Consider the following 25,033-nt stretch of genomic DNA (forward strand, 5'->3'; position numbering starts at 1 on the left):
ATTTTGTGTGGAATCAGAAGTGAGCAAGTCAAAGACAAGCTGATATTAGGAAAAGCCATAAATGTGTTTAGAGTGAGCAAGGTAATATTCAGTTAAAACTATGACAAAGGAGCTATACTATTACAAAGCTTTTAAACTGTAGGCTGTAGAATTCATGGAGGTTTCACCAAAGTCTGTAAAAAGTGAAAGTGTTGCAGCAATACGTCAGTGCTGAGAAGTAAATCACCAGAACAGACCTAAAATGTTTTTGGCACCATGGAAATGCATTCAGTGAATGCTATCAAACCAGAAATCAATGCTAATACTAATGGAAAGTATATTAATGATAATGTTAATATGGTTAAGGGTGCTAGAAGAGTTAATAGCTGAGCAAAACGCTGATGATTAGAGGCATTTCTATACCATTTACTTACAGTGGACATGATATAAATGAAGTTTTATTTCTGAATCTGTTAACTAGAATGCATTTGTCTCCATGCTTCTTTTACTGTTATTCTTGGCTCAGCTTAAAGTGTAAGGGTGAAGTTTGGCTAGACTGTGTGTACAGCTCTAAGGAGTGTAAGCTTTTACAGTAAGCTGTGCCACTTTAAATTAATTTAAATCAGCTTAATATCTTTGGAATAATGTTTTCAAAAGGCTTGATATGATTACAACAAGTCATGCTGTACAGATTCAGAACAATAATTCAGTCAGAAACTAGTACTGGTAATAGTGTAACAAGTCAGAGTAGTGAAATGGAGAGGGCTGGGCATCAGACTCTGCGAGTACCCTTTTTGCTCCCTCACACAGTACCCATCAAGAATGTTTGAGTATTTAGTTTTTGTAATATATAAGCAATTAAAAATACATCTTATACCAGGCTGCATGATTGTATTCTTAAACTGAATGTTTTTGGTAATATTAATACTGATGGTTCATTCAAAAGAAACAACATATTTCTGAGTAGCACTTCATTGCAGGTACATAAACATTAGGTTCACACTACAGCAAAGTATTTCCAGTCTCGCATTACAGAGTAGTGATCATATTTTGGAAAGTAGTATGATTTATCTGAACGCTGAGCCATCTCAAAGGTGAATATCATGCCAAAATTACTTCTGAGTCACTACCTATAATTAATACAATAAGAAGAGGTCATGTTGCAGTCAGAGTTAGGAGTAAATAACAATTGAAGTGCATGGAAGTGACAGAACTCATAGCAAAACAAACTGACTCTACTGAATAGGTAAGCAACATAATTATTTATTTATTTTATTTTATTTTGCATTTGTTGACCGGGCTAGTCTAACTGGATACATGTCCATTTTCAGTAGAGGCCGGGGAGATGAGCTCCAAGACAAACAATGAAAACAACACATAACAAAATAAACAACACTAAACAAGTCATATTTACAATGCATATTACAGGTTAACACAGAAAATTCAGTGAGGACAACAACCTAGCAGTACAGAATGTAGGCATAATACAGCATATGGGTACAATATACCATGACCCCCCCAAAACGCTGATTGGCCATTGTAATCGAGTTATACTAATGGAAAAAGGTCCGGACTTTTTCCATTAGTATAACTGTTAAATGGGTTTAACATAGCGAAGACTTTTAAAATAAGCAACGGAGAGATCTCCATTGCTTATGTTAAACCCATTTAACATAGCGAACAATGTTTGAAGCAAATGAGGAGAAAGCAATGCTTCCTTTTTTCTTTATGTTCGCTAATGAGTTTAACATAAATAAGCAACGGAGATGTCCGATTTTAAAACTGTCTCGCCATGTTAAACTCATTTAACATAGCGAGATATTTGAAAAACGGAGATCTTGCTTTCTCCGTTGTTTTTTTTGTTTTAGTGATACCGCGCAGGCGCCAAGAGTACATCAGAACTGCCACGGATGCCAGACATCTGCGGAAGGGCAGTAAACAGGATGCCATTATTTAAGAAAAGTAATAGTTTCTTTTCTTAAATAATGTCAAACCACGCCAACCGCGGGTAATAGCATTACCGCCACCCCCAGTTATTGCTATAATATTCTAGAGGGAGATAGTAATTATGGTCAATAAGGAAGGAATAACAGTTCATGAATAGTAAGGGTAGGTAGAGCCAAGTTTGAAGAGACAGATGACTAGTCAGGTTTAGTACAGGGGCACAACCAGTGTGTTCAGAGGAACAGTTTCAATTTGTTTCTGAAGAGTGATAATAAGGGAAGTGAGGGAAGGTCACTGGGGAGAAGATTCCAGGCTTTTCCAATAGCATTAGAGAAGAGAGAATCGCCAGCCTTGTTGTTGGGTTTAGAGGTACGTACTAGAAGTTTGTGAGATGACCTTAAGGACTTCAGATTTTTATAGGGGATGATGAGGGTGGATAGAATAGGAGTATTGGAAGGTTTATAAAGAGTGTTATGGGTTATGGATAGTTGGTGGAATTTAATCAGGTTTTGTAGTTCAAGCCATCCAAGCTGCTTTATATTAATGCAGTGGTGGGTTCTAAATGGGTTGCCTGTAGCAAATCTGGCAATGTTATTGTAGGACATTTCCAATTTGCTGAGGTTATTTTTAGATAGCTTAGTAAAATGGGTGAGGCATAAAGAAGTGAAGAGATTAGATGAGTGTGAGCTATAGTGGTTTTAGCTGTAGGTAAAAGGAAGGGTTTAATCCTATAGAGAGAGAGAGAGACAACTTTTTTATTGACAGTTTTTATAGTATTGTTGATATGGATATCAAAGTTCAGATTGTTGTCAATGGTGATACCCAATAGTTTGGTGGTTGGGTCTGGTGATATAATAGTTTTATTGGTGGATATAACTGAGAGATCAAAAGGAGAGGACTTGTGAGTAGGAGACAAGAGGAGGAGTTTAGTTTTTTGGGGGTTTAGGAGAAGGCACCGCTGTGTGAACCATTGTTCAACTGTGTTAAATACTTTCTGGGTAAGAGAGTGAAGTTCAGAAGAGGAAGTGGCTGAGCATATCAGTGTGGAGTCATCAGCGTATTGTATGCATGTGGCTTGGGGGATGGATAGATGAAGGTCATTAATAAATATGGAGAAAGGTAGTGGTCCTAGGATGGACCCTTGAGGGACACCAAGGTTAATGGGCAGGAGGGTGGATAGAGACATGTGCCATAGTACAGCCTGTTGTCTTTTATCTAGGTAGGACTGGAACCACTTTATGGAAGATGTATCTAGTGACAGGGATTTAAGTATTTTGATGAGAATCCAGTGATTTACCATGTCAAATGCTTTAGACAGGTCAATAAATAGTGCTGAAGAAGGATTGTTAAGGTTGCAGTTTTTATTAATACAATCAGTGAAGGAAAGACGGGCAGTGGTAGTGCTATGTGTAGGTCTTAATCCATGTTGACAGTTGGAAAGTAAGTTATTTTGGGTTAAGTGGTCAAGTAATTGTCTATGGATGCATTTCTCCATGATCTTTGCCAAAGGAAAGAGAAGGGCAATGGGGCGGTAGTTGAGAGTTTAGTGGTGTGTCCGCCTTTATGGAGGGGGATAATATGGGAGATTTTCCATAAGCTAGGGATATAACTTTCCATAATAGTTCTATTGATCAGAATGGAAATGGGATAAGCAATAGCTTTGGCTGATTGCTGTAGCAATTCAGCAGGTAGTTGGTCTGCTGAGGGAGAGGATGGTTTTAGTTTCTGTAGTAGGGTTAGAATATATGTTGTTAGGACAGGCTGAATATGAAAAGGAGGGGGTGAGGTTCATTTATAGGAAGGTAGAGTGAAGTTATTAGGTGATAGCTGACTAGCTAGTGTTTGGATAGCATTAGTAAAAAAGATATTGAAAGCATTGGCTGTATTCATGGGATTTTTGTGGTCAGTATTTTGAGGGTTTGGTGTAGTGGATTGACCTGGATGGAATAGTTGGTTAATGCTAGTCCAAAATTTTTGTGGGTTGTTTTGGTTAGCTTGTTAAGATTGTAGGTAGTAGTTTCTTTTATCAGAAATTATAGCTTTCTTGGTATCATTTCTTAACTGTCTAAAGGTTTGTTGGTCTACAGGGTTTTTAGTCATTCTCCATTTTGCCCAAAATTTATTTCTAAGATGTATTTTGTGTTTGGTTTCTTTTGACAGCCATGGGGCAGAGTTGGTTTTAATTCTAATTAATCTGGTTGGAGCATGGTGGTTAAGAATGGCAAGGAAGTTAGAGTTAAAGTAATTAACAGCTTTTTCTAAAGGGAGGTGTCATAAGGAAGACCAGTTGCAAGCTTTTAGTTCCATTTGGAGTAGATCAGGGTTAAAGTTCTTTTTAGATCTGATATTTCTGACAGATGTTGGAATGGGAGTATTGGTTTTATGCCTGATGATGTAGGTAAGTAAGTGGTCACTTATATCATCAGGGAGGGTTCCAGAATCATAACTGTGAGGATGATGGTTTATGATAATCCAGTCTAATAAGCTTGCTTTCTTGTTAGATTTGTTTATCCTGGTGGGAGAGGCAATGGTTTGTAAATACCTATATAGGTTAATGTGGGTAGTAGGGAGGCTGTTACAATAGCAGTTCCAATCAATGTTTATATCACCTAGGATTATGGTTTCTTGGGGCAGGTGTTGGGATAGCCAACAAAGGATATTTTCCATGGTGGCAGTGTTATTACCAGGTGGTAGATACATACAGATAATATACATGGATTTGGCATTGTTAAGATGAAGTTTGGAGGTAAGAATTTCTGCATTGGAATCTAGAGGTAGTTTACAGTCATACGTGGTTAACTGTAAGCTAGATTTATATAGAATAGCAACCCCACCACCTTTCTTGGCTACTCGGTCAAGTCTCAGGATGTTATATCCAGGAGGGATAATTTCATTGTCTTTGGTTACAGGTTTTAACCATGTTTCTGTTAAGCAGAGAACATCAAAGGAGTAGACTTCAACTAGAGCTTGGAGTTGAGTTACTTTATTGTTAATGCTATGTATATTAAGATGAGCTATTAAGAGGGAGTTAGGTGGTTTAGTAAGGGCATGAGTAGGTGATTGTCTGTGGTTATGGAAAGAGATAGGAGTTGTTTTTGGACCTGGGTTAGGGTGGATGTCACCATCCTTTAATGAGAGTAGTGGACTTAGATAGTTTGGGTTAGGGATCTGCTGTATAGAATTAGGCCTTTCCTGGGATTTAGATTGTTGTATTTAATGTGTAGTGTTCTATGATACTTTGGAAGTATGTAGATGGGTGAAGATGTTATTTTAGCATGGATAAAAAGGAGAGGAAGGGATGGAGAATTGGTTTCCTTATTAGGATAGTAAGGGTGTGGACATAGTGGGTGTTCAAAAGAGGTGAGTAAGTAGGTGAAGATTAAAGGAGGTAGTAATGAGAGTGTGAATAAGAGTAGGACATAAGATGGGTGGGTGGTTTATACATTGGATGAATTAAGTATTGACTGTCTGTAAGTAGAATATAGAAGTATAAAGTGTATGGATGGAAGGAAGGGAGAAGGGTGTGGTATGATTGAAGGGGAGTGGTGAGAGGGTAGATATGAGAGAAGATGGCTAATGGTACAGTGGTAAGAGAGTAATGGTAGGAGGAAGAGGTGTGTTTAGAGAGTAATGGTGAGAGGAAGAGGTGTGGTTAGTAAGTATAAGGGTAGGGCCCCTGGGGGTGGGTGGGAATTGGGGGTAGGGAGGGGAGTGGAGTGAGCCCACAGGGCGAACGGAGTGAATAGAGACAGATACTGAAGCAGTTAGAGAAATCAATCAGCAGGACTGACTCCATGTGGTAGGTTGGAATAGTGTTGAGGCTAGAAAGGTGGATGTAGACAGTAGAAGTGGAGGGTAAAAATGAGAGGACTAAATAGCAAATTCTGGGACACAGAACTGAAGAAATTAAGGTAAGTAGCTGGCCATAAGAGAAAGGTAAGAAGGATTATGGCTGGAATAAGGGTGCCACCTAGTGGACAGTTCAAGTATTGCAGGCTTGTATGAGAAGGAGTAAGTTGGTAGACAGCAAGGAAAAGTGGGTTTAAGACAAAAGGGGTATCTATACAGGTTAGAGGAGAGAGGTTGTGAAGGTACCGAAGGGGGGGTAGAAGCTGCTGGCTGTCCTAGCTCAGGACTGGCTTTAACACCTGTATTAGTGGTACAATAATAGAAAGTCTTTCTGGCAGGAATGATTCAGCAGACATACTTTACTGGTGTCCTTGAGAGAGGGATTGTAGGGTAGTTATGCAGTGAGGTGACCCGCCGATATTTGGAGAGGGTCCTTTAGATTCCTACTGACTAGTGCTGGAAGCACAGGATGAGCAGGGTAACTTAAGGAGGCAAGAGAGACAAGGTAGAGATGAGAAACAGGAGTTATCACAAAGCAAAGCAGAATAACACTAATCATTCCCAGAGACAAATATATCAATAACAAGTATACATTTCCAAAAACCTAAATATTTCAAATTAGACTAGTCATTCACAGAGACAGTATTTATAGATAGCAGTGAAACATTTCTAAATCCTTGGTAGCAGCAATGCAAAACTTAATAATGCAATAGTTATATGCCCCTTTGTTGTAGCAGTAAAAATAAAGGAGACAGTTAAAAACATTCCTGCCTACTTAACTGCAGCAGTAGGAAAATAAGTAAAACCATGTCTGTAAGTACAATGCTAGAAAAGGACATGAAGTGAGGGTACAGTGCGACTACACTTTACAATGTGGGGTAATGTATCATAGTGCAGTACAGAGAAAAAGTATTTTACATTTCATAGCACAGTTACTGCAATAAGTTTAAGGGATTCTAAGCGGCAGCCGTAAGGGACTGCTACCTTAGGGTGCACGGAAGTAATTCAGCTTCAGTACGGCCTATCAGTAAAACTATCAATGTTAAGCACTGCTGGAGGAAGGTACATTTAGCCCTGGCCCTTCCACGTAGATGGTGTACTTTCTAAAGCCGTTTACTGGCTTTTAACAGCAGAGTTGAGTTAGAAATATAAAATAATCCGCTGCAGATATTAGTTCAGTGGAGAGGATATAGGCTTCAGGGTAAGCACTTTTGGTGGCCCTTTCAAAGGCCGATTGCAGGCTACAGTTAACCTTGCTCAGAGAAGGATCACTATGAGTTGCATACATTTAATTAAGCCAATCTCAGCTTACTAATACATTAAAGCTTTAAAGGCGGGGATTACAAGAGACAGGTAGGCAGGATAATAATCACAAGCACCTAAATAGTATTCCCAAGGATGGCGTTTTTTCCAAAGCCATTTATAGGCTTCAAACACCTGTGATTCAAACACATACACAGCACAAGATACTTGTATGGCGACGATTTTCAGCGTAAGGGTAAGTGCTTAGGTGGCGCTGCACAAATCTTTTTACTGCTTCATATGTTCAAAAAAGAACAGGCACACTCAGAGAAAGTCCCTATGAGTGGGGGTTTTGGTAATTTAGCCAATGTCGACTTGCTAATTCTCCAAAGGCAGAATCTCTAGTGCTACAAAAACTCACACTGTGAGCAAGCACAGCTGGTAGCTCTAAATAACTTTACATACCATAATGAAAGCTCGTGAGTGTAGCATAGTTCATTGAGCCATGACCAGGTTAAAGAACCAGCAGTACATTAAAGTCACGGTTAGTTGGGGTTTAGCAAGGCTGTTTGTGTACAAAACCGCCACTCTCTGCTTTCAAACGCCTGGAAAATATGTTACGCTTACAGTAAACCTTTAGAGCACAAGCATACAATATGGGCTGTTCAAAAGGTGTGAAAAAGATGCCTTGTCAGTATTAAACTACTTATGCTTACAATAAGCCTTTAGAGCACAAGCATACAATATGGGCTGTTCAAAAGGCGTGAAAAAGACGCTTTATCAGTATTAAACCACAAGCAAGCCACAGATTACTACAACCACAGTAGTTTACACTAGTTTAAAAATACATGCTTACAAGAAAAATCTTAGCAGCTACAGGTACAGAAAAGGTTATTTGGCACACAGATCAATAAAATGAAAAAAAAAAAACATTTAGTATGATGAGCAGCGAACAAGTGAAATTTATTACATACCACAGAGGTTAGACGCTGGGCGAGGAGCAGACAGCAGCCAGAGCTTATCCCAATTCCTAACGATGGTGCCCCACTAAACCCAGGGTATTTATGGGAGTTCAGAGGACTAAGGTGGGGAGGGGAGGACAGTAGGGGGAAGAGTAGGTATAGGTAGGAGGGGCAAGAGGCAGACAACTTCAGATGAGACAATGGGACAATTTACAGTACATAGTAAGGGTAGGGTATGACAGAGAGGTAGGAATGGTATGGTAGGGTATGACAGAGAGGTAGGAATGGTATGGATTGAGACAGATAGAAGAATAGAGGACAAGAAGACTGACAGGCAGTGGTGAGTAGAAAAGGAAATAAGGACTGGAGCAGAAGACAGATACTGAAGCAGTTAGAGAAATCAGTCAGCAGGACTGAGTCCAGTTGGTAGGTTGAAATAGTATTGAGGCTAGAAAGGTGGATGTAGACAGTAGAAGTGGAGGGTAAAATGAGAGGGCCATAAGAGAAAGGTAAGAAGGAGATTATGGCTGGAATAAGGTTGCCACCTAGTGGACAGTTCAAGTATTGCATGCTTTTATGAGAAGGAGTAAGTTGGTAGACAACAAGGAACAGTAGGTTTAAAACAAAAGGGGTATCTATACAGATTAGAGGAGAGAGGTTGTGAAGGTACCGATGAGGGGGGGGGTAGAGGCTGCTGGCTGTCCTAGCTCAGGACTGGCTTTAACACCTGTATTAGTGGTACAATAATAGAAAGTCTTTCTGGCAGGAATTATTCAGCAGACATACTTTACTGGTGTCCTTGAGAGAGGGATTGTAGGGTAGTTATGCAGTGAGGTGACCCGCTGATATTTGGAGAGGGTCCTTTAGATTCCTACTCACTAGTGCTAGAAGCACTAGATGAGCAGGGTAATTTACTGGTGTCCTTGAGAGAGGGATTGTAGGGTAGTTATGCAGTGAGGTGACCCTCCGATATTTGGAGAGGGTCCTTTAGATTCCTACTGACTAGTGCTGGAAGCACAGGATGAGCAGGGTAATTTACTGGTGTCCTTGAGAGAGGGATTGTAGGGTAGTTATGCAGTGAGGTGACCCACCGATATTTGGAGAGGGTCCTTTAGATTCCTACTTACTAGTGCTGGAAGCACAGGATGAGCAGGGTAACACAGAGGTTAGACATTGGGCGAGGAGCAGACAGCAGCCAGGGCTTATCCCAATTCCTAAATGTCACTAGATACGTAAGAAAAGTTAAGGACATGCCTAAATCCTAACAATCTGAATAAGTGGATTAGTAGGGAGCACTGTCTTTTTGTGTAGTCAAAGAGGTGATAGCAACAATGCCTAGTCAAAGTGTTTTTCTGTACTTGATGATAACCAAGGGTTCTGGCAGGTTAGCCTATATCAGCAGGGTTCCAAGCTGTGCACTTTCAGTAGGCTTCTAGGATAATGTGGCCATTTGGAATCTTATCAGTTCCAGATGTTTTTCAGAGAGCTGTTGGTAATGTTCTAGAAGAACTCAGTAGTGTACCAAACATCATTGATGATATTTTAGTCTAGGGCACAGATGAGCAGAAGTATGATCAGCATATGATTAAATACTTGACAGACTGGGATAAAAGGCTTAAAGTTGAAAAAAGACTAATCTAAGCAAGGTCACTCATAACCCATTATATCAGATGTGATAGTGCTATTAAGTAAATTCTAGGGTGTGATGTGAAATGCTTTTGGTCAGAATTAGAAAATTGTTTAAACATGTTATCCAACCACTACAGCGCATACACTTAAATTATAGTGTAAGGGGCTTGGTGTAGTTTTACTGTGTGAAGGTAGACAGTTTGCATGTAGATCAATATCTTCTCAAAACTAATAAAAAGAATGCTTCATAAATATAACATTACATTAATATAAAATAAAAGTAAGTGCTTTCATCTCTATGATGTATTCTTGATTCTTGATTTCATCAGACTGTTAAAAACACATGCATTCCAACACTTCCAAGACATACTAAGCATCAAATGGTTTAATATTGACAAATCAAATCAATAACATTATTAATTAATCTTTTAAACCCTTTTGTAATAAAATACATTTTAAATTCAAACCATCATTTTGGCTTGGTACTTCTAAAGTTTTCAATAATACTTGCCATCTAAACTCTTTAATTTCTAACATGTTTGCTCTATCTGCCCACCTCAGTTCACCCTCTAGATAGTCCAACCCCACCCCAAAAAATAAATATTTTTATATTTTGAACAAAGTGTTGTGTGTCTTTATAAGTGTTTAACATATTTTGTTTTGTAATGGCACATAAATGTTCATATATTGTATCCTTTAAAGGTCTGAATGTTTTACCAAGATAGATGTTTTCACATCCACTACATACATCAATATAGAGTACAAATTCTGAGTTACATGTAAAGGACCCTGGGGAAGTAACTATTTTTTTAAACTGAAATGTACCAATTAGGACCAGAAGCCATGTACCTATCTTGAGCAGAGTTTTCACATTTATATATCCCCTTTTTAACTATTATCTTATCCATATATTTCTTTCTCCCAAAAGTTTTTTTAAGGCTTCAGTATCTCTATGTAATAAACTTTAGTACTAAACTTAATTTATCTGCTAAAATTTCATGAGATTAAATAATTTTCCAACAATCCCATTTTATGTTTCTAATCAGAAAAACATCTATTGAAAAAGTAAGAGTTATTCTAATTGCCCACTCTGCTTTATTACATTAATTGATGATTTTTCCTTCATTACACTCTGCTAATGTTTTTTTTTAATTGCACCTATCACCTTCTGTTCTGAGTGACCTTTCACTATAAATGCTGAGTGCTGACACACCAAAAGGCAAGGCCCACTTCATCCACCTTACTGATGCGTGTCAACACTAACTCTGCCCCTGCCTCTCACCCACTGCCCCTGCCTCTCACCCACATCTGTTTGCTTGGCCTAAGGACATTTTTAATATCATTACCTTTCATTGTCCTGAAGGTTTCCTGGTGTCCACCTGGTTGGTCTTCAAACCTAATAATTGTAGGTTTGCTTTACTCTAGTGGTAGTCTTATGTTCTATAACTTGGTTTACATTATATTCTTGAAATAATAAATGTATTGTGAATCATAATTTTGCATTCACAATTCACTAGGTATGTTTTCATTATTCTCATAGGTAACTTGTGTTATTTCAGATTATCTGATGAGACCTGCACTTGATATGGTTATTTTTGGTTTATGGTAACATGCTGCTTCTTCTCCCTGTCTTCCCCTCCTTTTTACAATTTTGTTGGTATCTGACTTTTTAAGTTACTGTCCATAGGGAATGACAGCAGTGTATAGAACGTGTATAATGGCTATTTTTATTTTGTGGTTTCTTTCTTTCTTTTTTATTTCTCAGTCAGAACCTTAATATAAATGTTGCTTTCTGGAATAAATTTGGCTTTTGTGATGTAATGAAAAGAACCAGTGTTTTTAAGCATCTTGAGTTAGTAAATCCAGATGTTGTTTGATTGCAGGACTTTCTTTTCACTGAGCTTGAATATATGCAGCTAAACAGGGATGGTTTCATAGTGTGTTGTTGTTGTTGTTCTACTTTTGAAAGTAGCCTGAAAAATGTGTGGTAGTTTTTGGAAAGAAGATTTCAACCAAAGTAAGATTGTTTAGTTTAGAAGGTGTGCTTGTGGATTCCAGTGTCATATGTAGTGATGATTACCTAATGAAACAATGAATGCTCACATGATTAAAAAAAAGAAAAAAGATTAATCTGTAAAGATCAAACCACAAAAATAAGGGGAAAAAACACAAAACACTACTTTATGCACCCTCACCCCCACCTCTGCTAATTATATTTACCAATTCTGAGATCGTACAACAGTGGGAAAGGACAAACTCCTGTTCCTTGCTCTACCATGATCTTACATACACAACAACCACAGAAGGCACACACACGCACGCACTCATGCCTAGGGCCAATTTAGAGTGTCCAATCCACCTACATGTCTTTGGGATGTGAGAGGAAAACAGAGCACCTGGAGGAAACCCACGTGACCACAGGGAGGACATGCAGACTCTGCACAGAAGGCACCCCAGCCAAGGATCGAACCGGAGGACCTCTTGTTGTGAGCTGGCAGTGCTAACCTCTGCACCACTGTGGCTGCCCTTAAACATATGAACAAACTGTTGGACCTAATTTACCTGATTTTGGAAAAAAGCTGCTTGCCAAACTTATAACAGCTGGTAATTTTAATACTTTTACGCATTTCAGACTGTGGTGAAAAACCTGTAACTGTTTTACTTTCACTTATCAAGATCTTAACTATGACGACAAACAGTTTTGATTTAATTTACACTGGGTCTCATGGGCATGGTGGATTTGAACAGTATACTCACCTAAATATAACATTTGGACAAGAACTGATAAAAACATATATTTGTAAAAATATTCGCAAGCAGTGTTATAACTCTAAAACTACATATTTGCCAATCTCAGATCACTCACTGATACCTTTCACATTGAATATATATAGAGGCACCTTATTTAAAAATATCTGGAAATGCCTTATTTGTAATTCCCTGAAGTTTCAGATGTTATTAAGATGCTTGGCCTAAGTTCTGGCAATCTAATAATAATTTTATGAATTCAGATATTATTTTAGAGAAGCCTTTAAATGTTAACTAATTGCTCATATTTTTGCAACTATCTCAAGCTGATGTAAATCATGGAATGTAGAACAATCTGCTATTATAGGTTGTCTGAACCTTTTCATGCAGTCTGATAAGTGGATGACATTGATTACCTTTTGTTCATAGCATTGTTAAAGTGCAACTTAAATACGATTCTTGAATTCAGTTTAAATTTATACTGCTAATCAACTTAGATTTAATACCTATTCAAATTTATCTAACAAACAGATGTTTACCTAATACAAATTAAAAATTTACATGGGCTTTCATAGTATTTAAATTATGTATTTATGTATAGTAAAATATATACTACAAAATATATCCCAGAGCTGCTTATACAAAATTTGATTCAAACAGGAGAAATTTAAGTTTACTAGTTAATGTGGATAAATTAATTAAATAATTTTTTTGAATGATATATAAATCCTCTGTAGGATGTTGACTTTAAAAACAAATGTAACACTTTATTTGTTTCAGTATTAATAGTAGTAGTAAGCCATTGTTGACAGGCAAAGCATGTAGCGTTGACAGATTACCTATTGAAATGCATAAGTTACTGCCTAGTGAAGCAACATAACTCTTTACATATGTTTGTAATTCTTTTACAGAATATAAGAAGAACACCCTTTCCACTGTCATGGAAATGTGCCATGGTTTCTTTGTTACCAAAGTCTGACAAAGATTCACACTATACAAAAAACTATTACCCTGTCTCATTGCTTGATTCCAAATTATTCATTACACCTTTGGTTAACAAGATCAAATATATTTCTTGTAAGATAATTCACTCTGATTGGTATGTATAATTCAATATAAGTAAATAAGGGACTGTGTTGGGAGGATAGAGAATATTATTGACTTTGATAACTTCAGCAGTGTCATTACTTTTTAATGTGTGTATGTGTGCATACATTTTGTCCCTGTGCCTCATGACCACTAAATCTCCCCATCTCTGGAGGAGCCATCACCCAGGCAGCACAAGAATTGCTTGAGCCCTTGTCAGCATCTCAAAATTTTTTTTTCTTTAAATCCCTAGCCTCTTCCCTTGGCCAGGCAGCATGTGACCAGCTTCAGCACGGGCATCACTACATATACCTCCTTGTGCATGTCATGTCTCCTCGTACCTGCTGAGGAAGTTCACCACGTTTACTGTTTGATGAGCTAACCACACACTCCTGGACTGAACCCCATGTCACAGCCCCTCAACTGTCAGATTGTGGCATAGGAAGGCCCTATTCCATCCCACCACCAGAGAATAGATGCGTTCCTCCTCCCCCATATCAGCCCCCAGAAGGTGCTCATGCAACTAACTTGTTGTTTGAGTCACAGTTAAGGCTATATCTCTCTCTGGAAACAGAGCTGGCTAATTGCATTACTTTTCATCTCATTGGACACTAAATACTAGTTTTGTTTTATTTATTTGCTATGTAATGCAAATACATTTTCCTGATTTGTGTATATTAATCTTAAAAAGCCTCAAATAAGGTAGGAACTTATCCTTCTCAAAGATTTGAATTAAAATGTATGACTAAACAAAAATATCTGTTATCCCTGCATCTATCTGTGATGGCAAGGTAACCAAGTGCATTACTAATAAAATGTTATTTAACACAAATTTATTGTGAATCAAATCTTTTGTCATTGACAGCTGTTATTCTTTATGCAGACAATGCATTCTCTTTATTCTCACACCATCAGTTTATATCTTGAAGAAACTAATTCTCTCATACCAGAGTAAAGTTTCAAATATTAGAAAAAATATTAGTATATCTCAAGAATTGCTAATAAACTCTAATCATAAACCTGAATGTTCTACTGTTTTCAGTGGTAAATAGGAAAATGAACACATAAAACATTTAGGAACATTTATTGCACATTCAGAGAACTTTCCGTTAACAAAAAAGTTATTTCTTAGTATTACTGACACAGCTGTCAGCAGGCCTCTAAGCAGTTTGTATACGATAGAAAACTCATTGTTCTTAAAATAACTTCATTACCTAAAGCGTTTCACCACTTCTATGTGTTTTCATCAAATCTATTTCATTTCGTCTCTATACTAAACTCACCTGATACTGATAGTCTTCAAATTAGTCTAGGATCTCAGGTAATTTTAGGATGAAGAGTACATACCTAGGTGGTTTATCATTTTCTAATTTTATTTCTATAAGAATGATTTTATGTATTTTATTTATGATTACATCAGACTCATGTTCATAGATTAACACCCCCCAATAGCAAAAATTCTGAAAATGTTTCCCTGAAAGCGCTTTCAGTGAAACTCAGAGTAAATCCTTTTTGCAAGAGGGCAAGCCCCATTGCAACCAAATGCGGAGGGAACCCCCCCACACACACACACACACACACACACACACACACACACACACACACACAAACTTAGATATATCTACTCCTACTTTGTACAACAGTGGAGAAAAGGGAATTCTCCAGTGTCAGTGAAAGTGCTTCTGGCAAAACATTTTCACTGAAATGGCAGTCGCTCAAACTGCCAGTCTATTGGAAGGATTCACTTTTCTCTGACTGTTTTATCTGTAAATGTTTAAATTTCAACAAATTTCTAGAACAGGTCAATGACTTAAGTTAGACTGTTATGCTGCTAATTTATGTTTACTCAGCACAGTTTTCTTTTTACATCTACTGTTAAAAAGTATTTTAATAGTTTGCCATCTATTAAGAATATTTTTAGTATATTTTGCTATTCTTCCACTAAATACACCAAAACTACAGAAGCTCTTGTCTTTTAAGTTTGATAACAATTAGATTTCAATGTTTAAGAAGCATGCTAAGAATCTGGGTTTCTAAGAATTTAAGTGGCTACCAAATGATTAATGGAAATAAGCCTTACAGCTTCCAGTATATACAATTGTTGTGCAGTCTCAGTGATTATGAATTTTTTAATGTTTTTATTCGGTATGAGACAATGATATTGTTAGATTGCTTATACTAATGATACACAATCATACTTTCATTCTGATATTCCAGCAACAGATCCCTGCATAAATCTACTGAAGAAATATAACCTCATAACTTGTTGAATATTCAATTTATACAGCTGTCTAAGACATCATAACTATGCCTGAAACCTTTTAGGAAAAACATAAATCTTATTTTGATGTAGATCAGGGCTCTAATCTTAATTACCAACACGCCCAGCCTAGTTACACATATTCACATGGAAGACAATGGATTGGCTTTTCCTCACATCTGATAAATGTAATAAAATTGATCCTAATGTCCATAATGCTTATTGGAGATGTAGTGAATGATCTTAATATCCATAATGCCTATTGAGATGTAGTGAAAGTGAAATATGGAATTATGGGCATATATTTGCAACATGTCCTAAATTGACTATGTTATAGTACATGTTAGAGAAACCTATCTCTTTAAGCAAAAACAAAACTTCTTTATGGTTTAAAGTTAGTATTATGCAAATTTATATATACATACACACACACACACACACACACACACGCATATATATATATATGTGTGTGTGTGTGTGTGTGTAATGAAATAATAATATCAGTGTGTGTGTGTGTGTGTGTGTGTGTGTGTGTGTGTGTGTGTGTGTGTGTGTGTATATATTTATATATATATATATATATATATATATATATATATATATATATATAGATCCCTATCAGATGATCAAAACACAAAAATCTACCTTTTCTACATTTTTGCAGGAGGGCATGCATGCCCCCTGCACCCACCCACACCCCCTGCAAATTATCTATACCAACTCCAAGATCACACTGCAGTGAGGAAAAGGATGAATTTCCCATTCTGCACTGTAATGTGATCTCCATTCAAGACCTTTGAGTTTTCAAAAACTCGATCATGTGGTCCCAACCATATGAATTTTGAGTTTATGAAAACTCAATCATCTGATAGGAATATCTATCTATATGTATATGTATATATATATATATATATATATATATATATATATATATATATATATAGTGTTCCCTTTAAATCAGCAAGCCCTTAAAATAGCAAAAGCTGATTTATTGACCCATTAAAAGTGAAACCTTAAAATCCCAAAGACACGGAACAGTTTATGTTTATTCCCCCCTTAATTTATATCATGTCACAGCTCCTCAACTGTCAGATTGTGGCATAGGAAGGCCCCTATTCCATCCCACCACCAGTAGATCGTTCCTCCTCCCCATATCAGCCCCAGAAGGTGCTCATGCAACTAACTTGTTGTTTGAGTCACAGTTATAGACTATATCTCTCTCTAAAACAGAGCTGGCTAATTGCATTACTTTTCATCTCATTGGACACTAAACTACTAGTTTTGTTTTTATTTATTTGCTATGTAATGCAAATAAATTTTCCTTATTTGTGTATATTAATCTTAAAAAGCCCTCAAATAAGGTAGGAACCCCATCCTTCTCAAAGATTTGAATTAAAATGTTATTGACTAAACAAAATATCTATTATCCCTGCATCTATCTGTGATGGCAAAGGTAAACCAAGTGCATTACTAATAAATGTTATTTAACACAAATTTATTGTGAATCAAATCTTTTTTGTCATTGACAACTGTTATTCTTTATGCAGACAATTTCCAGCATTCTCTTTATTCTCACACCATCAGTTTATATCTTGAAGAAACTGAATTTCTCTCATACCAGAGTAAAGTTTCAAATATTAGAAAAAATATTAGTATATCCTCAAGAATTGCTAATAAACTCTAACTTCACTAAACCTGAATGTCTTCTACTACTGTTTTCCAGTGGTAAAATAGGAAAATGAAACACATAAAACATTTAGGAACATTTATTGCACATTCAGAAGAACTTCTTCAGTCCTTCAGAAAAGTTATTTGTAGTATTACATTGACACAGCTATCAGCAGGCCTCTACAGTTTGTATACGATAGAAAACTCTATTTGTTCTTAAAATAACTTCATTACCTAAAGCGTTTCACCACTTCTATGTGTTTTCATCAAATCTATTTAATTTCCATCTCTATACTAAACTCACCTGATACTGATAGTCTTCAAATTAGTCTAGGATCTCAGGTAATTTTAGGATGAAGAGTACATACCTAGGTGGTTTATCATTTTCTAATTTTATTTCTATAAGAATGATTTTATGTATTTTATTTATGATTACATCAGACTCATGTTCATAGATTAATACCCCCCGATAAGCAAAAATTTCTTGAAAATGTTTTCCTGAAAACTTTCAGGGAAACTCAGAGTAAATCCTTGCAAGAGGGACCAAGCCCCATTGCAACCAAATGCGGAGGGAACCCCCACACACACACACACACACACACACACACACACACACACACACACACAAACTTAGATATATCTACTCCTACTTTGTACAACAGTGGAGAAGAATTCTCCAGTGTCAGTGAAAGTGCTCCTGGCAAAACATTTTTCACTGAAATGGCAGTCGCTCAAACTGCCAGTCTATTGAAGGATCTAATTTTCTCTGACTGTTTTATCTGTAAATGTTTAAATTTCAACAAATTTCTAGAACAGGTCAATGACTTAAGTTAGACTGTTATGCTGCTAATTTATGTTTACTCAGCACAGTTTCTTTTACATCTACTGTTAAAAAGTATTTTAATAGTTTGCCATCTATTAAGAATATTTTTAGTATATTTTGCTATTCTTCCACTAAATACACCAAAACTACAGAAGCTCTTGTCTTTTAAGTTTGATAACAATTAGATTTCATTGTTTAAGAAGCACGCTAAGAATCTGGGTTTCTAAGAATTTAAGTGGCTACCAAATGATTAATGGAAATAAGCCTTACAGCTTCCAGTATATACAATTGTTGTACAGTCTCAGTGATTACGAATTTTTTAATGTTTTTATTCAGTATGAGACAATGATATTGTTAGATTGCTTATACTAATGATACACAATCATACTTTAATTCTGATATTCCAGCAACAGATCTCTGCATAAATCTACTGAAGAAATATAACCAAATAACTTGTTGAATATTCAATTTATACAGCTGTCTAAGACATCATAGCTCTGCCTGAAACCTTTTAGGAAAAACATAAATCTTATTTTGATGAAGATCAGGGCTCTGATCTTAATTACCAACACGCCCAGCCTAGTTACACATATTCACATGGAAGACAATGGACTGGCTTTTCCTCACACCTGATAAATGTAATAAAATTGATCCTAATGTCCATATTGCTTATTGGAGATGTAGTAAATGATATAATGAAACATATAACAAGGACTAGACACAATTTTCACTTTGATAAAATGGTTTGCAGTCATACAGTGTCTACCTACACAATGATGGAATCAAACTCTTGGGTACAAACTGTTAGCGTGTCATACCTGTGAGCCTTGTAATGTTAGAAGGAATATAGTAATACAACAGCACTACTTTGAGGGGTCACTAGTTGAAGGAAAAGGATTACAAGTCAAATGAAGTAACACCAACTAAGTATGGTCCTTACTTTTGATGGCACTAAATAAACCATGATTGTATTAATTTACTAGATATTTTGCAGGTGTGTACACAGACACACACACACACACACACACACACACACACACACACACACACAAGCATACATACATACACACTACCACTGCATCACTGTATCCTACCTCTGTGCAGCTCACATTTTGTTACAGAGGTGCTATAGTGTAATAGTGTATCAAATAAACTGCAATTTGTATAACAGTGTAACATGCAATAAGACAATGAAAAAATGTTGTATCTTTCATATCTATACTGCTTCTAACCAGTGTATTTTTAACACTTTCACAGCAAGGCATAGGGCATTTGAAGGTCTTCAGTCAGAAGAATGTGGCATCTTGAATGGCTGTGAAAATGGACGCTGTGTGAGGGTTCCAGAAGGATACACCTGTGACTGCTTTGATGGATTCCACTTTGATGCGACAAAGATGTCCTGCTTAGGTACCCTGTGATGTTTAGTTCTGCTTAACTTTTGCATTTCAAAAACAGGATGTTTTTGTAATTCAAAAAAGACCACAGAGTTTCCTAGTTCATCTTAGAATAACATTATGTTATTTGTAAATGCTACTTAAGGTCATATTACTTACATATTCAAAACAGATTAATCAGTTCAGAAGTGGATCTAATCAAAATAAATGTTTAACAAAGGTCAAGAAAAATTCAAAGATGCTTGTATCAGATGGTAATAACAAAAGCTGTCTAAGGACTAGGCAGTGTGGTTTTAATTTAGATGCATATACCCCATCAATCATTTCTACAGTAGTATAAAATGTTTCTTAATCTTTCTTTGAAGCTTTAGTTATGACTAGTTTTTGCATGTACTAAAAGAGGCCAACAGAGCCGAGAAGAATAAATTAGAATTTATTGCTCTCAGTACTGTCAGCTCAGAATAGACACTGACTGCACATTCCAAGCTGGTCTCCACCCTTACACAATACTGATGAAGGGCAGTTGCAGTGTATAAGTATGCACAATGCAGGTCAACTAATAAATGCATGGAAAGTAAAGGAATATGAACAAGGTAGCTTGAATAATGAATTTTGTTTCCCAGACAAGAGTCTGGGAACTCTTTTGCTATCCAGGAAATGGGAAACATGTTTTTTCATCTTTCTTTCAGAAGTTGAGGAAACAGGCAGAGTGCAAGACACAGATTAAGGTTATATTACTTCCTTGAAAATGTATGAAATATATTTAAAATACTGCTTAATCTCTGATGACCCATGTGTAGGTTATGCACCACATGGTTACTGGGTTCCTGGCCACTCCACAGTTGGCTTTTCCCATTTGAGAAGCAAATGAGCAATGGTTCCACAACTGGACAGATGGTTGGCAGTCACAACAGGGCACAAAAAGTGAAAATATATAAATAAGTAGGGGGATTCATGATTTCAGTAAATCTACCATTAAGTCTCTGACTCTGTTAACCCATATCTGCAGCCTGACTCAGTTAGTCCAACTAGGAGAAAATGTTTTCCACTAAATGTGAGTCACACAATTAATGTCATAATTGGGGATGTCTGTTGTGTACATGTATGTATTTTATTTATTTATTTATTTCACATTTGTTAACCAGGTAAGTGGACTGGTCCGAAGACTTTTTTCAGGCATCACCCAGGCCAAATAAATATAATACACTATGTAAGAAGCAAAGATATACACTTTACAAAAATAAATACAGTGTCCTGAGTAAAGAGAGGTAAGCATTTCATGTACAAATTTGAAGATCAGTTGTAAACATAATACACAGAAGATATACGTCTGGAGACATTTGTACAATTTTGAGCTGCATATGTATTATGATCGTGAAATATTGTACAATTAGATAGAGTAGAGTAGAGTGTTCCATACGAAGGGAGAAGAAGAAAAGAAAAAAGGGGGGGTACCATTATTGTAAATGAAAAAGGGAGAACTAGTCAAGGAGCTGTCCTGTATCCCTCAAACAGGTACATTGGTTTTCTTTAACAAGAACACAAACAGATCTGAATTGTGTGAGGCTGTTTATTTGTCATATGTCCTGAGGTATGACATTCCAGCTTGCGGGACTAATTTTGGAAAAAAATTCTCTCTCACAGGTGGCAAAAGCAAAAGGTGGTCTTAACAGCAGATTAAGTTCACCTTGGACTCCAGGTTGTTTTCAAAACATGCCTCCTGAGATCTTTTCAGGACTATGCCATAAATGCATGCATGTTTTGATTCACCTTCCTGATTGTTTTAAATTTGCAGTTCTGAACATTTTTATAGTAAGCAGTGAAATAAAATGTATGAACCAGTAATGACAACCATACCCATTTCAGAAAATGTAAACATAAAAAGCCACTCATACTACTGTCATTATAATTTCCATACTCAGCAATTACAGACACGTATTAACTGTGTACACATCACATGTCTGATTTATTTATACTTATTTATTTATTGACATTTGTTGACTGGGTTAGTCCAGCTGGGATTTTGGCCCATTTTCAGTGGAGACCCAAGGAGAAAAGCTCCAAGAATTACAGTAACAAAAAAGAAAAATGTAATTGAATTGTACAGTGTCAATAAAAATATATTACAGATAAAGAGATTTAAAGCAGTTGAGTTATACAGTATTTATAACATTCAATACATAGGTCTGAGCACATAGATTATATTATTTGGGCAAACAAAAAGAAATCACCTAATGGGTAAATAACTGATAAAGGTGCACAAAGTTGAAAAACACGAGCCAAACACACTCCAGTAGGTTTAATGTAGCTCCACAAACTTAGCGCTTTCACCATCTACAAATGGCATCATCAGAGCTGATAGGAGCCATTAACATACATCGTTTATACACAAATTAATTACTCAGCCTCCAATAATAATCAAATTACATAATCTTAAACCTCCATGCACAAAAAACTCAAACACTATATTCATGTCAAACAATAAAATGCATACATATTCATACCCAAATAAAACACTGTCAAAAACTGTTTATATATTTAATATTAATAAATATTTATTTGTATAATTATATAAAAATGAAAAACTGTCATATATAAAATCTAATTTAAAGTTTGTTTGCTCTGGCCTAATATATATATGGTCATTTAAACCAGGTGGAGAAATTGCTTTTAAAATAACCTGCCACTTATATTCCAATAGTTCAACCTTAAGGTTGTCTTCCCCTCCTCTCTCACTAGGAACAACCCTATCAATCACAAAAAATATAAACTTCTTGTAATTGGGACAACTAACACTGTGCATGTATAGGACATTATGCAAGTCTTTAACGCTGATGGCCCTAAGATGTTCAGATATCCTGTCCTTCAATCAACATGTAGTTTTCCCTCCATAAAATCCAGTACAGGTGGTGCAAGTTGCTAAATAAACCTCCTTTTAGGTATTGCAACTGTACCTACCTGGACAGGATATGGTCCTGTTGTAACCTGGGACAGTAACATAGGGCCCATCATTTATAAATCTAAAAAATTTACATGTCCCACATTTATACATCCTGAAATATGTATATGTAGACCAATGTGACTCCAAAAACTCTTTTATCTTTCTTCCCCTTGAGAATACCCCTCTTTGGGTGACTTTCTAATTCTCTCTTCAATTCCTTATCAAAATTAACATCTCAAGCTTCCGGAGAACATCCATTAACTCAGATGTTTGGTTGTTATACTTGAGAACCAAAGCTCTAGAATAAAAAGTATTAGTTCTTTCTTCCAAACTACTGTTACCTTCCCATAAAATGGGGGTAAAAGAGGTATCCCTATTCTTGGTAACCTCATTCTGTATGGATAACATTTTTAAGGGGTATCCCCTGTCACGAACCAACCCTATCAAAGTGCATAACTCCTGTTGGTAAATATTGTTGTCACTGATAAGCCGGGACAACCTAACCATTTGTCCCTTCACAATTCCCCTACGTTGGTGGGGTGACAGCTATTGTAGTGGAGCAATGAATTGCTATATGTCTCCTTCCTGAAGACATTACTCTGCAACCCTTCTGACGTTTTGGTCACCTTAATGTCCAAAAAGTCGATATTTCACTGTTTCACTTACTGGTAAATGAAAAGAGTGTGGTGTGGTGTTGTTAAGATATTCGACAAACTGCACAGCTTCTTTCGCATTACCTCTCCAAAGAACCAATACATCATCTAAAAAGCGATTGTATAAGGCTATGTTGTCCCTAAATGGTGATTGGAAGACAAACATTTCCTCCCAGTGGAGCAGGACAAAATTAGCAAATCTGGGGGCACACTTGGCACCCATCGCTACCCCCGAGAATTGGTGGTAAATTTCTCCTTCGAAACTCAAGAAATTGTTTTTCAGCACCAATTCCATTAATGCTGCCATCATATTCAATTTTCCACCACTCAACTGTCCACTTTTGCCAAACTTTCTCAAAAATAGTTAATACCCCCCTCATGTGGAATAACCGTAAAAAGGTTAATCACATCTATAGTAAGGAATGTCCAATCCATATCTTTCTTACTGAGGGTACTTAACCTTTTGAGACAATGCCAAGAGTCTTTTAATATATGAGGAACTCCAGCCACTACCTGCTGTATACCATTGTCCACATAAGCACCCAGTGGCTCTGTCTTTGAGCCTCTAGATGACACTATCACCCTAAATGGTGGATTATTCAAATTTATGTGGATTTTGGGGATGCCAAATACAGCAGGTGTGACTGGATGTTCCACATTAAGAAAATGAAACATCTTCATGTATAGCTCCTTAGTACAAAGCATCTAACAAAAACAAATCTATTTTGTCATAAGCTATATTAAGTTCGGTATTAGAAACCCTCTGATAGGTGGTGGAGTTGTCAAGAATGTCCTGCATTTTTGATGTATAGTCAGATTGTGACATAATGTCAACCCCATCCCCCTTATCAGGCTTCATAATTCTAACCTCGGTGTTGTTAGCCAATTTCAATAAAGCCTTCCTTTCATCTCCAGTAAGATTATCAGTGTGGCAAACATTACACTTCATATTAGTTAAACTTCTAATGCCATTGATACACAATTTCTCAATCATCAAAACATCCCTATGCACCGGTGGAATGAACATACTCCTTCTAGTGAGCACAGCCGGTGTCATGATGTTGTTCTGACTATTTTGACCCTTAAAAAAAGAGTGCCAAACTTAATTGCCTAGTGTACAATTTCATACAAGTATAAACATCAACTACATTCAATTTAAAATCTGGAACAAAAGTAAAACCCTTACACAAAAGGTCATGATATGCTTCTTTAATATCCAGGGCACTAAAGTTATAAATAGTAAACCCTGTTTTTTTAGTAATTTCACAAACAGGCATCTCAATCTGCGTTTCAAAATGTAAAAATGAATCAGCAAGTTCAAAATCAGTTATGGAGTCCACATAAGAACAGTCGTCATTTAATGCAGTCAGTATCTCTTCCTGTTGTTGAACCCCAGGCCTTTCTTCCAGTGGTTGTTCCTCCATTATTGTTGCTACTGTTCTACGCCATGACGCTGATTCATTTGGGCCCCTTCCCTCTTGTTCTGTAAATGCTCCGATCTCCTCAACTGTGAAGACCGGTCTAAACAAACATTGCTGTTCATTGTCCAAGACATTTACCACATATTCAGGGTTATTGTGACCAAAGCTACCACTTTTGTCATAAATCCGTTCACCCCCCTTATTACATATATTGTTCCCCTCAGTATTAGTATTACCAAAAACATATGTTGTATTGTTCTTATATTCATGCATATCCCTTGAAAGTTTTTTAATCTTAACCTTTATACTTTTATCAACATATTTTTTTATATTGGTCAAAACTGTTTGATAGTTTTTGACATGTTGAAAAAATAATAAATCATTGATAATACTTTCATTAAAGGAAACAATCTCCTTTTCAAGTGTAATTAACT

General features: G+C 36.5%; 1 protein-coding gene across 1 annotated transcript in view; it reads left to right on the plus strand.

Annotated features, from left to right (window-relative positions):
• LTBP2 (latent transforming growth factor beta binding protein 2) overlaps positions 1-25,033 on the plus strand; it is a 3,457,946-nt gene that overhangs the window by 3,383,568 nt on the left and 49,345 nt on the right. Inside the window, exon 36 of the mRNA XM_044074624.1 lies at positions 19,448-19,597. Within this exon, the coding sequence (XP_043930559.1) occupies positions 19,448-19,597 (150 nt within the window). The remainder of the gene's footprint in view (positions 1-19,447; positions 19,598-25,033) is intronic.

The sequence above is a fragment of the Protopterus annectens genome, chromosome 6.part0 (genome assembly GCF_019279795.1).
Source record: "Protopterus annectens isolate FY-2018-M chromosome 6.part0, PAN1.0, whole genome shotgun sequence".
In the NCBI taxonomy this organism is placed as follows: Eukaryota; Metazoa; Chordata; order Ceratodontiformes; family Protopteridae; genus Protopterus; species Protopterus annectens.